General features: G+C 46.8%; 1 protein-coding gene across 1 annotated transcript in view; it reads right to left on the minus strand.

The window, feature by feature from the left end:
• LOC126278778 (protein O-mannosyl-transferase TMTC2) overlaps positions 1-13558 on the minus strand; it is a 990803-nt gene that overhangs the window by 426650 nt on the left and 550595 nt on the right. Inside the window, exon 5 of the mRNA XM_049979055.1 lies at positions 2553-3543. Coding sequence (XP_049835012.1) covers positions 2553-3543 — 991 coding nt within the window. The remainder of the gene's footprint in view (positions 1-2552; positions 3544-13558) is intronic.

Below are 13558 nucleotides of genomic sequence, written 5' to 3' on the forward strand. Positions count from 1 at the left end.
GGCTCTGGACTGTGAGCGTACTCTGAGCCACAACAGAGGACGGCCAACAGCAGCCAGTCAACCCACTTGGGGGTGGAGCCTGTTTGCTGCAGCGTCATCGTCTGTGCATAGATCAGAGAGTCTCATCTTTGCTGAGACTGAGAGCTGGTACCGATAGCTACGATGCCACGGCGTAGTTGAAAGTTCTTAAGGTGGCTCTACGACAGACACAGACGACAGCGCCCTCTAGCCGGTGTTGTGGAGGTATACGAGCTCCGCTAAAGATTCTCCACAATTCATCAAGAGCAGACGGCTGGCACACTTGGCTTCTGCTTCACTTCAGATTGAGACAATGTACTACTTACGACGGGTCTAAGGCTGCGCACCTCAGTGCAAAGTTATGTAACCACTTATTAACTTGTTTTGCCTGTAGTAAAAATCTATAATTTGACATGCAGTACCGATGAGTTTTACCTTTTTCCTGCTCCTACTCACTTCCTACATTCGGCCTACCGTCTACTTACAGGAGCAGACCCACGCGCCTCCTTCCAGACGGGATACTAAACACTCTGATTTCTTCCTGGATTATTTGCAATGAGTCTTCGTACACTTGAAGAACACGAAAGTCAAGTAAATATTCTGTTTGCTGTGTTATCTTGTTCGCTAATCGTTTTTGTCCTGTCCAGCTTGAATTCATACTACTGTACGAGTGACTTTCGGAGTGATTAATGATCAATTGTACGATCAGTGACTGTCTTCTTTAGTGGCGCAATTTTTATGTAAGCCCGAGCCACTGAAATAAATTCTTATTTATATTCCAAGTGAAACTCCATTACGCACTACTTTTATTGGATTGTTGACTGGTTTGTATCCAGACATTGTTTTCCTGTATCAGGAACCAGGAATATTACACTACTGGCCATTACAATTGCTACACCAAGAAGAAATGCAGACGGTAAACGGGTATTCACTGGACAGATATATTATACTAGAACTGACATAGCATTACATTTACAAGCAATTTGGTTCCATAGATCCTGAGAAATCAGCACCCAGAACAACCTCATCAGGCCGTAATAACGGCCTGGATACGCCTGGGCAATGAGTCAAACAGAGCTCGGATGGCGTGTACAGGTGCAGCTGCCCATGCAGCTTCAACACGATACCAGAGTTCATCAACAGTAGTGACTGGCGTATTGTGAAGAGCCTGTTGCTCGGCCACCATTGACCAGACGTTTTCAATTGGCGAGAGATCTGGAGAATGTGCTGGCCAGGGCAGCAGTCGAGGATTTTCTGTACCCAGAAAGGCTCATAGAGGACCTGCAACATGCGGTCGTGCATTATTCAGCTGAAATGTAGGCTTTTGCAGGGATCGAATGAAGGGTAGAGCCACGGGTTGTAACAGATCTGAAATGTAACGTCCACAGTTGAAAGTGCCGTCAATGCGAACAAGAGGTGACCGAGACGTGTAACCAATGACACCCCATTCCATCACGCCCGGTGATACGCCAGTATGTCGATGACGAATACACGCTTGCGATGTGCGTTTCCTCACCATGTCGCCAAACACGGATGCGATCATCTTGTTGCTGTAAACAGAACCTGGATTTATCCGAAAAAAAATGACGTTTTGCCATTCGTGCACCCAGGTTCGTCGTTCAGTACTCCACCGCAGGCGCTCCTGTTTCTGATGCAGCGTCAAGTGTAACCGCAGCCATGGTCTCCGAGCTGATGGTCCATGCTGCTGCAAACGTCGTCGAACTGTACGTACAGATGGATGTTGTCTTATAAACGTCCCCATCTGTTGACTGAGGGATCGAGACGTGGCTGCACGATCCGTTACAGCCATGCGGATAAGATGCGTGTCGTCTCGACTGCTAGTGATACGAGGCCGTTGGGATCCAGCACGGCGTTCCGTATTACCCTCCTGAACCCACCGATTCCATATTCTGCTAACAGTCATTGGATCTCGACCAACGTGAGAAGCAATGTCGCGATACGATAAAATGCAACCACGATAGGCTACAATTCGGCCTTTATCAAAGTCGGGAACGTAATGGTAGGCATTTCTCCTCTTTACACGAGGCATCACAACAACCTTTCACCAGGCAACACAGGTCAACCGGTGTTTGTGTGTGAGAAATCGGTTGAAAACTTTCCTCGAGGCATCACAACAACCTTTCACCAGGCAACACAGGTCAACCGGTGTTTGTGTGTGAGAAATCGGTTGAAAACTTTCCTCATCTCAGCTCGTTGTAGATGTCGCCACCGGCGCCAACCTTGTGTGAATGCTCTGAAAAGCTAATCATTTGCATATCACAGCATCCACTTCCTGTCGGGTAAATTTCACGTGTGTAGCACGTCATCTTCGTGGTATAGCAGTTTTAATGGCCAGTAGTGTAGATTGGAATAGAGACTGCATTACGCACTAGTTATATTGGGTTGTTGACTGGTTTGTATCGAGACATTGTTTTCCTGTATCAGGACCTAGAAATATTAGTTAGATTGGTTTCGCAGTCTCCCTCAAACAGAAGCCCTCTTGGCAGAAGCGGAGCGACAAGTGGTGCGCGTACCTTTGGGCGGGTTGACGGCGACGCCGGAGCGGTAGAGGCTCTCCTCGTCCCTCCAGTCGTGGTTTCTGCGGAGCGTGCGCGCGCTCAGCGCCACCAGCAACAGCGCCGCGCAGGCGATGGCGAGGCGGCGGCCGGCGCGCTCTGCCAGCAGGTGCCAGCCCAGGGCCACCAGCAGGCACCAACCCACGCTCGGCATGTAGAGCACGCGCTCCGCCAGCACGAAGCCCACGTAGAACAGCAGGTTGGTCGCCGGCAGGAACGGCACCACGAGGAACGCCAGCGAGATGAGCAGCACCTCGGGGGCCGACGCGTGCGCCCGCCTCGGCCCCGGCCGCGGCCGCTGCGGCGGGTGGTGCAGGTGGTGGTGGTGCTGGTGCTGCTGCTGCTGCGCTTGGTGGCGGTGGTGCTGGTGCTGCTGCTGCTGCGCTTGGTGGCGGTGGTGCTTGCCCGCCGGCGCGCAGTAGCACTCGGCACCCGCCGCGATGGCGTTGTTGTTGTTGGTGCTGCGGCAGTGGGCCGAGTGCTGGTCGGTGGTGCAGTGCCTGCACACGGGGCACGGGGCGGGCACCGCCGCCGCCGCCGACGCCGCCGCCTGGAGCCGCGGGGGCGGCGGGGGCGGGCGCTGGCGCCTGTGCGCGGGCGGCGCGGGGGCGGCCTTCCTCCAGGAGGCGGAGAGCGCGCGCAGCAGCGAGGCGTAGAGCGCGGCGGCGGCCGGCAGGCGCGCGTCCAGCAGCGACAGCACGCGCGGCACGGCGTCCATGGACCAGTCGAAGCTGAGCACGGCGGGGCAGAGCAGCAGCCAGGCGTTGGCCGCCGGCAGGTAGAGGAAGGTGAGCGCGCGCGCCAGCGCCGAGGGGCAGCGCGCCGCCGGGTTGTCGGCGGCGGCGAACTGCGGCGCGCGCAGCCCGGCCAGCAAGGCGCGCGCTCCCAGCGCCAGCCACAGCCACGCCACCAGCACCACCACGCTGCCCGCCGCGCCGCGCACCACCCGCTGCACACACAGCAACACCAACCGCGTCATCCACACTGCAGACACCCACAAAGGAGCGCTGGACCGTGAACACCAACACTTATGCAAAAACATCATGAGTCACTGCTTAGAGACTGTGGTATACATGTCAACCCGCCAGGGTAGTCGAGAGTCCTCGTGAGGCTGTGACACCCCGTAGCCTGCAAGCACCGATTAATGTGCGAAGGATTAATGCCCGTCTGCAGTATGTGAGGAAGTTTTTCCTCGAAGCAAGCTGAGTGACGAAATCAGAAGCAACACATGTATCACAGCGCGCGACATCATACTTGAAAGGAAGTTAAATTATGGTAGAAACAAAATTGAAACGAAATTCCCAAATTGTGACTGGAAAGCTGAATGGCGGAACATCAACTATGCCGGGCTATCTACAGACGCTATCTCCGCATGGTACAAAACAGTTGACTATGTCATCAGCACCAGCGAGAGACTATATGGGATCGGTTTAAACCAGACACTCCTTTGTGGAAAATCCAATCTGGTGGATACATTCATCCACAGATTCACCTGTGGCGGCAATGTGAGTAACTGGAATTGGATCAGGCAACAAATTGCCTTTCTCACCATATCCTCGACGGAATATATAACGCCATCGCTCCTCCTGAGACCACACATGACATACTTTCCGAAATTAAAAACCGACGCCATTAGCTGGTTACTGGCAAATCATGTTATTTATGTCATCAACAAACTTGGATTGGACAATGAGATAGAATTCCGCGTTCACATGAAGTGTGAATACGCTAAAATCAGCACGTACCGCCACCACAAGAAGCACTACGGCAACATGCTGAAGATCATTCTTGAAAGAATGGTTGTCGGTTAAATATGTGGAACCATTACAACTCCTTGAACGAGAACGAACAGAAGAAAATTAAAAGCCACTTTTGTTCTCATTACTATTTACTATTAACTTGCTTCCGAAATTTCTATATTATACGAAGAGTTTTTTTTTTTAGCAAAACATTTAGTTCAGAATTACTCGTGTTCGACTTCCAAAGTAATTCTGTAATTCTAGAAGAATTGTTAAGTTTTATGTGTTCAGTTTTTACTCAGAGAAGAGCTTTCTTTGTATTTGTTACATCAGGGAATGGGAGTTTTGTGTTAAGATTTCTGCACACTTAGTGCTATGACCCAACAGGGGACATGAATAAAGGGGTGGAAGGGGTTTGGGTCTCGACGCACTGGCAGTGCCGTGCAGAGACCCCACTGCTAGTGCAGCGTGTAACACCCCCTTACCTTCCTAAAAAAAAGGATAGTGTAAATTTTCTGAATAAAAGAAAAGGAGTCCTGAAAAAAAAGAGCGCTAACGTGCTGCTTCCTGGACTCGGGTAGGCGCGCCGGCCCCGGATCCGCCCGGCGGATTAACGGCGAAGGCTGGTGTGGCGGCCAGCCTGGATGTGGTTTTTAGGCGGTTTTCCACATCCCACTAGGTGAATACCAGGCTGTTCCCCACGTTCCGCCTCAGTTACACGTGTAGCAGACATTTGCAACACATTCACACTATTTCACGATTTACACTAAATGCAGACAGCTGGGGTACACGGATTCCCTCCCTGAAGTTACAGGGTGGCGGCAGAAAGGGCATCCGGCCACCCCTAAAACTAAAATTGCCAAATCGTTGTAACCACGCCGACTCTGTGATCGCTGTGGGACTATCGCGTAAGCGAAATAAAGAAAGAAACCCTGTAGAATACGCACGTCAGTTTTGCTCAAATTTGTGGAATTTTTCATGTTTTGCGACGTTGCTTAGCTTCTCTTGCAGAGTGATATAGAAGTAACTGTGCACACTTTGTGGGTGTAATGTACGCCTCAGAATAAGAGTAAAACGTTACATAAAGTTTTCTCTGAAACTGCTTCTGTTCAGAGTATTAAAGTAGAGCAGGAAACCGAATGGAAAAAAAATAGCAACGACACAAATTCAGCACCACTGCGTACTGTACGATGAGGCCAGGACATGTTCAAACTTATGTCTATGTGGACAAAGACCGTGACGTGCTCTACTGCTTTCCATCTCGGAATGTTGGAGCCTCCGTTCATCTCATTCTGCACAGTTCCACAGCTATTTTCAAACCACTCCTGTGGTTGTGCAACACTCTCAGTTCCAGCCCCATACACGAGCTCCCTGAGATGACGCCATAGGCACAAAGTCAGGGGTTAAGATGCAGAGATCTGTCCGACCAAGCAACTGATCTGCACGACCTTAGTGGGATAAGCTGCTTTGCGATACGCTTTTGCCTCCCGATTGTAATGTATAGGGGCACTGTTGTTCCATAAAAACACGGGAGAACTGCCGGATATCAGTAACGTCCTGCCACGATATTTCGGCGCAGAGTCATCTGGCCATCTTCAGGTGAGTGCCACTGTAGTAGTACTGTAGGGTCACTGTCAATAAAGCAACATTTGATATGAAAACGAAAACGACACGCCGTAAACCTGGACTAGCCCATGATATAATGCCTGCCACAAATGATGTAATGCATCAAAACTAGGAAATAAAGCAGTTCCAGACGGAACTTTATTTAACATTTTACTCCTATTTTGATCCACACATCACAATCAAAGTGTGTACAGTCACTTTTGGATCACCCTGTATAATGCCCTTGCAGTCAACAAGAAAACTATACGTGCTCGAATCAACATCGCTTATAAACTAAAACAACGGGAGTATAGCCTGTGTAAGTGACTGGTGACTGAGGACAGTATACTGAACAACATTATATCAGTATATTTACATCATTCCTAAGCTAATAACTATATCTACTACAAGTCGTATGATTTTAATTGCGGTAGTACTTCGAAGTGCATCTGGCAAGAGCAAGCCATTAGTGCTTGTCTCTCCTGGGCAGCAGGACAAGTGTGGATGTGTGGACAAAAATTGTTACGTTATACACTTCTGGAAATGGAAAAAAGAACACATTGAAACCGGTGTGTCAGACCCACCATACTTGCTTCGGACACTGCGAGAGGGCTGTACAAGCAATGATCACACGCACGGCACAGCGGACACACCAGGAACCGCGGTGTTGGGCGTCGAATGGCGCTAGCTGCGCAGCATTTCTGCACCGCCGCCGTCAGTGTCAGCCAGTTTGCCGTGGCATAAGGAGCTCCATCGCAGTCTTTCACACCGGTAGCATGCCGCGACAGCGTGGACGTGAACCGTATGTGCAGCTGACGGACTTTGAGCGAGGGCATATAGTGGGCATGCGGAAGGCCGGGTGGACGTACCGCCGAATTGCTCAACACGTGGGGCGTGAGGTCTCCACAGTACATCGATGTTGTCGCCAGTGGTCGGCGGAAGGTGCACGTGCCCGTCGACCTGGGACCGGACCGCAGCGACGCACCGATGCACGCCAAGACCGTAGGATCCTACGCAGTGCCGTAGGGGACCGCACCGCCACTTCCCAGCAAATTAGGGACACTGTTGCTCCTGGGGTATCGGCGAGGACCATTCGCAACTGTCTCCATGAAGCTGGGCTACGGTCCCGCACACCGTTAGGCCGTCTTCCGCTCACGCCCCAACATCGTGCAGCCCGCCTCCAGTGGTGTCGCGACAGGCGTGAATGGAGGGACGAATGGAGACGTGTCGTCTTCAGCGATGAGAGTCGCTTCTGCCTTGATGCCAATGATGGTCGTATGCGTGTTTGGCGCCCTGCAGGTGAGCGCCACAATCAGGACTGCATACGACCGAGGCACACAGGGCCAACACCCGGCATCATGGTGTGGGGAGCGATCTCCTACACTGGCCGTACACCTCTGGTGATCGTCGAGGGGACACTGAATAGTGCACGGTACATCCAAACCGTCATCGAACCCATCGTTCTACCACTCCTAGACCGGCAAGGGAACTTGCTGTTCCAACAGGACAATGCACGTCCACATGTATCCCATGCCACCCAACTTGCTCTAGAAGGTGTAAGTCAACTACCCTGGCCAGCAAGGTTTCCGGATCTGTCCCCCATTGAGCATGTTTGGGACTGGATGAAGCGTCGTCTCACGCTGCCTGCACGTCCAGCACGAACGCTGGTCCAACTGAGGCGCCAGGTGGAAATGGCATGGCAAGCCGTTCCACAGGACTACATCCAGCATCTCTACGATCGTCTCCATGGGAGAATAGCAGCCTGCATTGCTGCGAAAGGTGGATATACACTGTACTAGTGCCGACATTGTGCATGCTCTGTTGCCTGTGTCTACATCTACATCTACATCCACATCTACATCCATACTCCGCAAGCCACCTGACGGTGTGTGGCGGAGGCACATATCTATGTGCCTGTGTTTCTGTCAGTGTGATCGTGTGATGTATCTGACCCCAGGAATGTGTCAATAAAGTTTCCCCTTCCTGGGACAATGAATTCACGGTGTTCTTATTTCAATATCCAGGAATGTATTTACAGGCGTAGACCGCTCAGCGGTGCAGTAATGACCATGTAAAAATGTAAGTTCACAAAGTTCGTATGGTTTATGGGAAGACTGTCTGAGGCAGAGAAAAACGACCAACACAGTGTTGTGTGCATTGTAAGATACCACATATATAAATATTTGCGCGTATACTAATTACAGTCTATATACACATGCACAAAAAAAGAATATTGAACTGCATGTAGACACCACAACACAAACAAAAGGTGAACGAAACACACAGAAAGCCACATGGCAATACTAAATGTAGTAAACAAAACACAACAAAAAGCAATGATCATTGAACGTAAGGTCTTGTATGGAAATTGTTCGAAAACCGCCGAAAATCGGACTCTTGGATACAAAAACCATCTAAGTACGACTCCAGGATGCAATATATCCAGTAATAGCATCAGAAATTGTTATCAGGAACGGTTATTAATTTAATACCACGAGACTTGTGCTACAAAAAGTTGCTTCTCACCTAACATCAAGAGAATACCAAAAACTGTAATATACTCATAGTAATAAATCTGTAATTATTATACAACGCAAATACCATATACATAAGCAATTTGTATTACAGGCCACTCAGGATACTTCACAGTCAAAAACAAGTGAAACGCGTCTGGCATAATAAAAAAGTGTTTGATTTAGGTGTATTAGACGAATCACAGCCCAAGATTAAGAAATTTTTATTCATAATTATTTATTTAGTCATGTCAGCCGAGACACTGCGTCGGTTGTGCAACTCCATGTCCCAGTGCTTCTGTTAGGAGTTGTTATATCTTTTGTCATTCCTCTTCTTGTTTCCGATGAGCTAGTGAGTGATACGAATTCTGGCTGCTAGTGTGGTTGTATTGTCGGCTTCGGATTTGGGCTTTCAACAAGGGCAAAATTTTTCTCGTGTTATAGTAGGCAGTAGATCTTGTAACTGTTATAATAGGCTGTAGATCTTATGACTGTGTTTATAATGTGAGGTCACCGACTCCAAAACTAAAAACGTAATGTTTAGAGTGTATGGGGTGAAGAATGACAAGCAACAGTGGTGAAAACGTGAGCAATGAAAGTTTGTATTAAATAGAAACATAGTTTCTGTAGTTGAATACATACGCTATCCGCAGTTTCTATACTCTCTGTGATCTAATAGCTGAATAATATAGTTTTATCCTTGACGAGAAGTTTCAAAAACAGGAATAAAAACACTCAAATATGGGTCATGGTATATTGAAAAATTTCGAAAACTGCTCTCCAGTCGGGGAGAATACTTTGGTTTACAGATGACATTTATCCTGTGCCAAGAAATGACTCTTTCGCAAAGCCGCGCAGGGTAGTCGCGCTTTCTGAGGCGCCTTGTCACGGTCTTCACGGCTGCTCCCGTCGGAGGTTCGGATCCTCCCTCGGGCATGAGTGAGTGTTTTGTCCTTAGCAGAAGTTAAAGTTAGATTAAGTAGTGCTTAGGGACCGATGACCTCAGCAGTTTGGTCCAATGACACCTTAACACACATTTCTTATTTTCTTACACAGATGGCGACCACAGCTTCCACATGTTAACTTTTTCCCGACGCTACCTCTGGTTCTCTGGATAATTGAGTTCTTCACGAATAGGTAGCATCTTGGTTTCCTAGTTGGCTCTTCATTTGCGGTAATTCTGGTTGTCTCTAATTTCTTTCCAAGGATGTCTCACATAGCATAAATGATAAAGAACTGCAACCCAAACAAGTCCTTGGATCACTATTCTACATATGTTTTCAAAAGTTCCGGTGCTAGCTTATGAAGATAAAATTTTCTCGAGTTTGTAGCAGGAGACAAGTGCCTAGATTGCGATTTCTGAAGATGGCTCAAAAAGGTGAAACAAGTCAATGAAGCTTATACTGTTTTTCCAACGTAGACTGTTTTTTTCCTACTGAAAATATATCACGGTTGCTGCACCATTGATATTGAGCGGAAGGGTTTATATTCCTGACGTATGATTTCCCTTCGTTCCACTTAGGCACACTCACCGTGAACTGTGTGTGTGACTTTACCGTTGCTATACCATCTAGGCTACGAACATTGACAGTGGCCATCTCCCCATACCTCTTTTTGAGGAGTATGTCGAAGATAGGTAATCTGCCTTAGTGGAATTATAGTATAGATTTAAATGGGTTTTCATATTTTGGTCTCTCAGCTTCTGCTACTGCATCACGACGTTGTGTAGAAAGCAAATAAAAGATTTTGCTTCGGTTTTTGTTTTTTGATGTAAGAGACAATTCTAGCTTCAGGTTTTTTAATAGATCTGTGAATAAAAATTTGGAGGAATACAGCTCTCTGCCTACAGTCGTCTTATGTTCTTGAGGTATGTGGTTCCTCTTAAATTTGAGTGTCCCAACAAAAGTAAGCTTTTAATCATCATACGTGGTGCCCGCAAATTTCACAGGGATGTAGAAACGCTCAGTAGCGATACTGTAGCCTGTATTCTTTATTGGCTCCACCAGTATCTTCACAATCTCAAGATGAGCTCGTTCACAGGTAGGTCTACTGCTTTTTCCAGCACACACTTCCATTTTTATTACGCATCGTTCAACTGCAGTACTGAGAATTCTTACCAGTATACTATGTCTTCGGGGAAAACTTTAACTGGACAACGACCTCTGAAAAGTATTTCTTTTGTATTGCGATGTCCACTTCCCAAGTACTTTGGGAATATTCCATTCAGTTCTTCAAACATTTACACGTCTTCTGCCCTGGTGTCCTTATCAGCAAGTTGAAGAGTTTTCAACAGCTAATAATCTCTTGTCTTGCGCATAGTACCTCTATATGTGACTTTTCCCAATATGTCTTATCATAAATCAAAGAATGAAATATTGGTATTCTGGTAAACTCCCATTAGAATTAAATCCCCATCAAGGCATAAATTTCAGAATAGTTAACGGAATATATATTTTATTCTTTCAGCTTCTTCATTTCTGTGGTCAAGAATTTTTCTTACAATTTCAGGACTTAAGAATTACTTGAATGATTCACATATAACGCGTTGTTTCCCCTTGTCCTCCATTTCTTCATATGAATTTTCTTGAACTTCTATGTAATCCACCCTGATAATTCGTAGTCTACTGAAAGTTGAGCAAGAATTTTTGCATCTTGGAAGCTTCTATTACTCATTTCAGAAAGTTTTCCTTACAAGAAAGACGTTTTTTCTTCTGTAACAAACAGATAATAATAATGTTTAGTCTATAACTCACCAATGATAATGAAACTCAACAATCAGACTCTCAACAAGGCAACATAAATAGAGGACAAAAGTATAGGCAATTTTTATCCTTGCTTGGTGGTTGTCGAGTTATTGTCACAAGTAGTGCCAACCCAGGAAAAAAATATGCCCTTGAACATAAAAGTTCTACTTTTTATTCACAATTTTTGAAATTTAAACCATTCAAATGTACGGTATATTACTTTATTAGATGTATGACTAGTAGAACGTCCACGAACATAGAAGGACATTTCTTATGATTTGTTGTCTCAATGAAAGAAAACTGTACAACCAATTTTTGCACGTGTTTCGTGGTTTTAGGGTGCGGGATGACAGGGCCGTAGTAGGAAGTACACTACTTGCGCCCGGACAGCCTGTGCTTATGGGAAGGGAGTGATATTCTTGGTGATATCCTCCTTTAGTTTTGTGCGGTTTGGTCGAGACTAACCTTGACGACAAATATGATATTTCCACGTGATCCATCTTGGTCCACCATCGAACAACTGTTAAACCGAAATGCCACATATTGCTGTATATTGCGGAACTAGAGCATCAGGCTGTAAGCACTTCTTTTTGGAAAGCCTCACAAGTACTGGTTAACTTGTCAACCTCCGATGTCTCATAACCATACCAATTATACGCACATTCAGACTTCTAAACATCGTTACGTAGTTAGCCTTGTCCGCAGCTCACGGTCGTGCGGTAGCGTTCTCGCATCCCGCGCCCTGGTTCCAGGGTTCGATTCCCGGCGGGGTCAGGGATTTTCTCTGCCTCGTGATGACTGGGTGTTGTGTGCTGTCCTTAGGTTAGTTAGGTTTAAGCCGTTTTAAGTTCTAGAGGAGTGATGACCATAGATGTTGAGTCCCATAGTGCTCAGAGCCATTTGAACCATTTTTGAACGTAGTTGGTGGGGACTTCAATCTACCCTCGGTATGTTGGCAAAAATACTTGTTCAAAACCGGTGGTAGGCAGAAAACGTCTTCCGAGATTGTCCTAAATGCTTTCTCCGAAAATTATTTTGAGCAGTTAGTCCACGAATCCACGCGAATTGTAAATGGTTGCGAAAACACACTTGACCTCTTAGCCACAAACAATCCAGAGCTGATAGAGAACATCATGACTGATACAGGGATTAGTGATCACAAGGTCGTTGTAGCTAGGCTCAATACCATTTCTTCCAAATCCATCAGAAACAAAAGCAAAAAAATTTTATTTAAATAAGCGGATAAAGTGTCCCTAGAAGCCTTCCTAAAAGACAATTTCCATTCCTTCCGAACTGACTATGCGAATGTCGACGAGATGTGGCTCAAATTCAGAGATATAGTAGCAACAGCAATTGAGATATTCATACCTCATAAATTGGTAAGAGATGGAACGGATCCCCCGTGGTACACAAAAAAGGTCCGAACGTTGTTGCAGAGGCAACGGAAAAAGCATGCGAAGTTCAGAAGAACGCGAAATCCCGAAGATGGGCTAAAATTTACAGACGCGCGAAATTTGGCACGTACTTCGATGCGAGATGCCTTTAATAGGTTCCACAACGAAACATTGTCTCGAAATTTGGTAGAATATCCGAAGAAATTCTGGTCGTATGTAAAGTACACAAGCGGCAAGACGCAGTCAATACCTTCGCTGCGCAGTGCCGATGGTACTGTTATCGACGACTGTGCCGCTAAAGCGGAGTTATTGAACGCAGTTTTCCGAAATTCCTTCACCAGGGAAGACGAATGGAATATTCCAGAATTTGAAACACGAACATCTGCTAGCATGAGTTTCTTAGAAGCAGGTACCTTAGGGATTGCGAAGCAACTCAAATCGCTTGATACGGGCAAGTCTTCAGGTCCGGATTGTGTACCGATTAGGTTCCTTTCAGATTACGCTGATACTATAGCTCCCTACTTAGCACTCATATACAACCGCTAGATCTGTACCTACAGATTGGAAAATTGCGCAGGTCGCACCAGTGTTCAAGAAGGGTAGTAGGAGTAATCCATTTAACTACCGACCTATATCATTGACGTCGGTTTGCAGTAGTGTTTTGGAGCATATAGTGTATTCAAACATTACGAATCACCTCGAAGGGAACGATCTATTGACAAGTAATCAGCATGGATTCAGAAAACATCGCTCTTGTGCAACGCAGCTAGCTCTTTATTCGCACGAAGTAATGGCCGCTATCGACAGGGGATCTCAAGATGATTCCGTATTTCTAGATTTCCGGAAAGCTTTTGACACCGTTCCTCACAAGCGACTTCTAATCAAGCTGCGGAGCTATGGGGTATCGTCTCAGTTGTGCGACTGGATTCGTGATTTCCTGTCAGGAAGGTCGCAGTTCGTAGTAATAGA

Source organism: Schistocerca gregaria, chromosome 6 (assembly GCF_023897955.1).
Source record: "Schistocerca gregaria isolate iqSchGreg1 chromosome 6, iqSchGreg1.2, whole genome shotgun sequence".
NCBI classification, from domain to species: domain Eukaryota; kingdom Metazoa; phylum Arthropoda; class Insecta; order Orthoptera; family Acrididae; genus Schistocerca; species Schistocerca gregaria.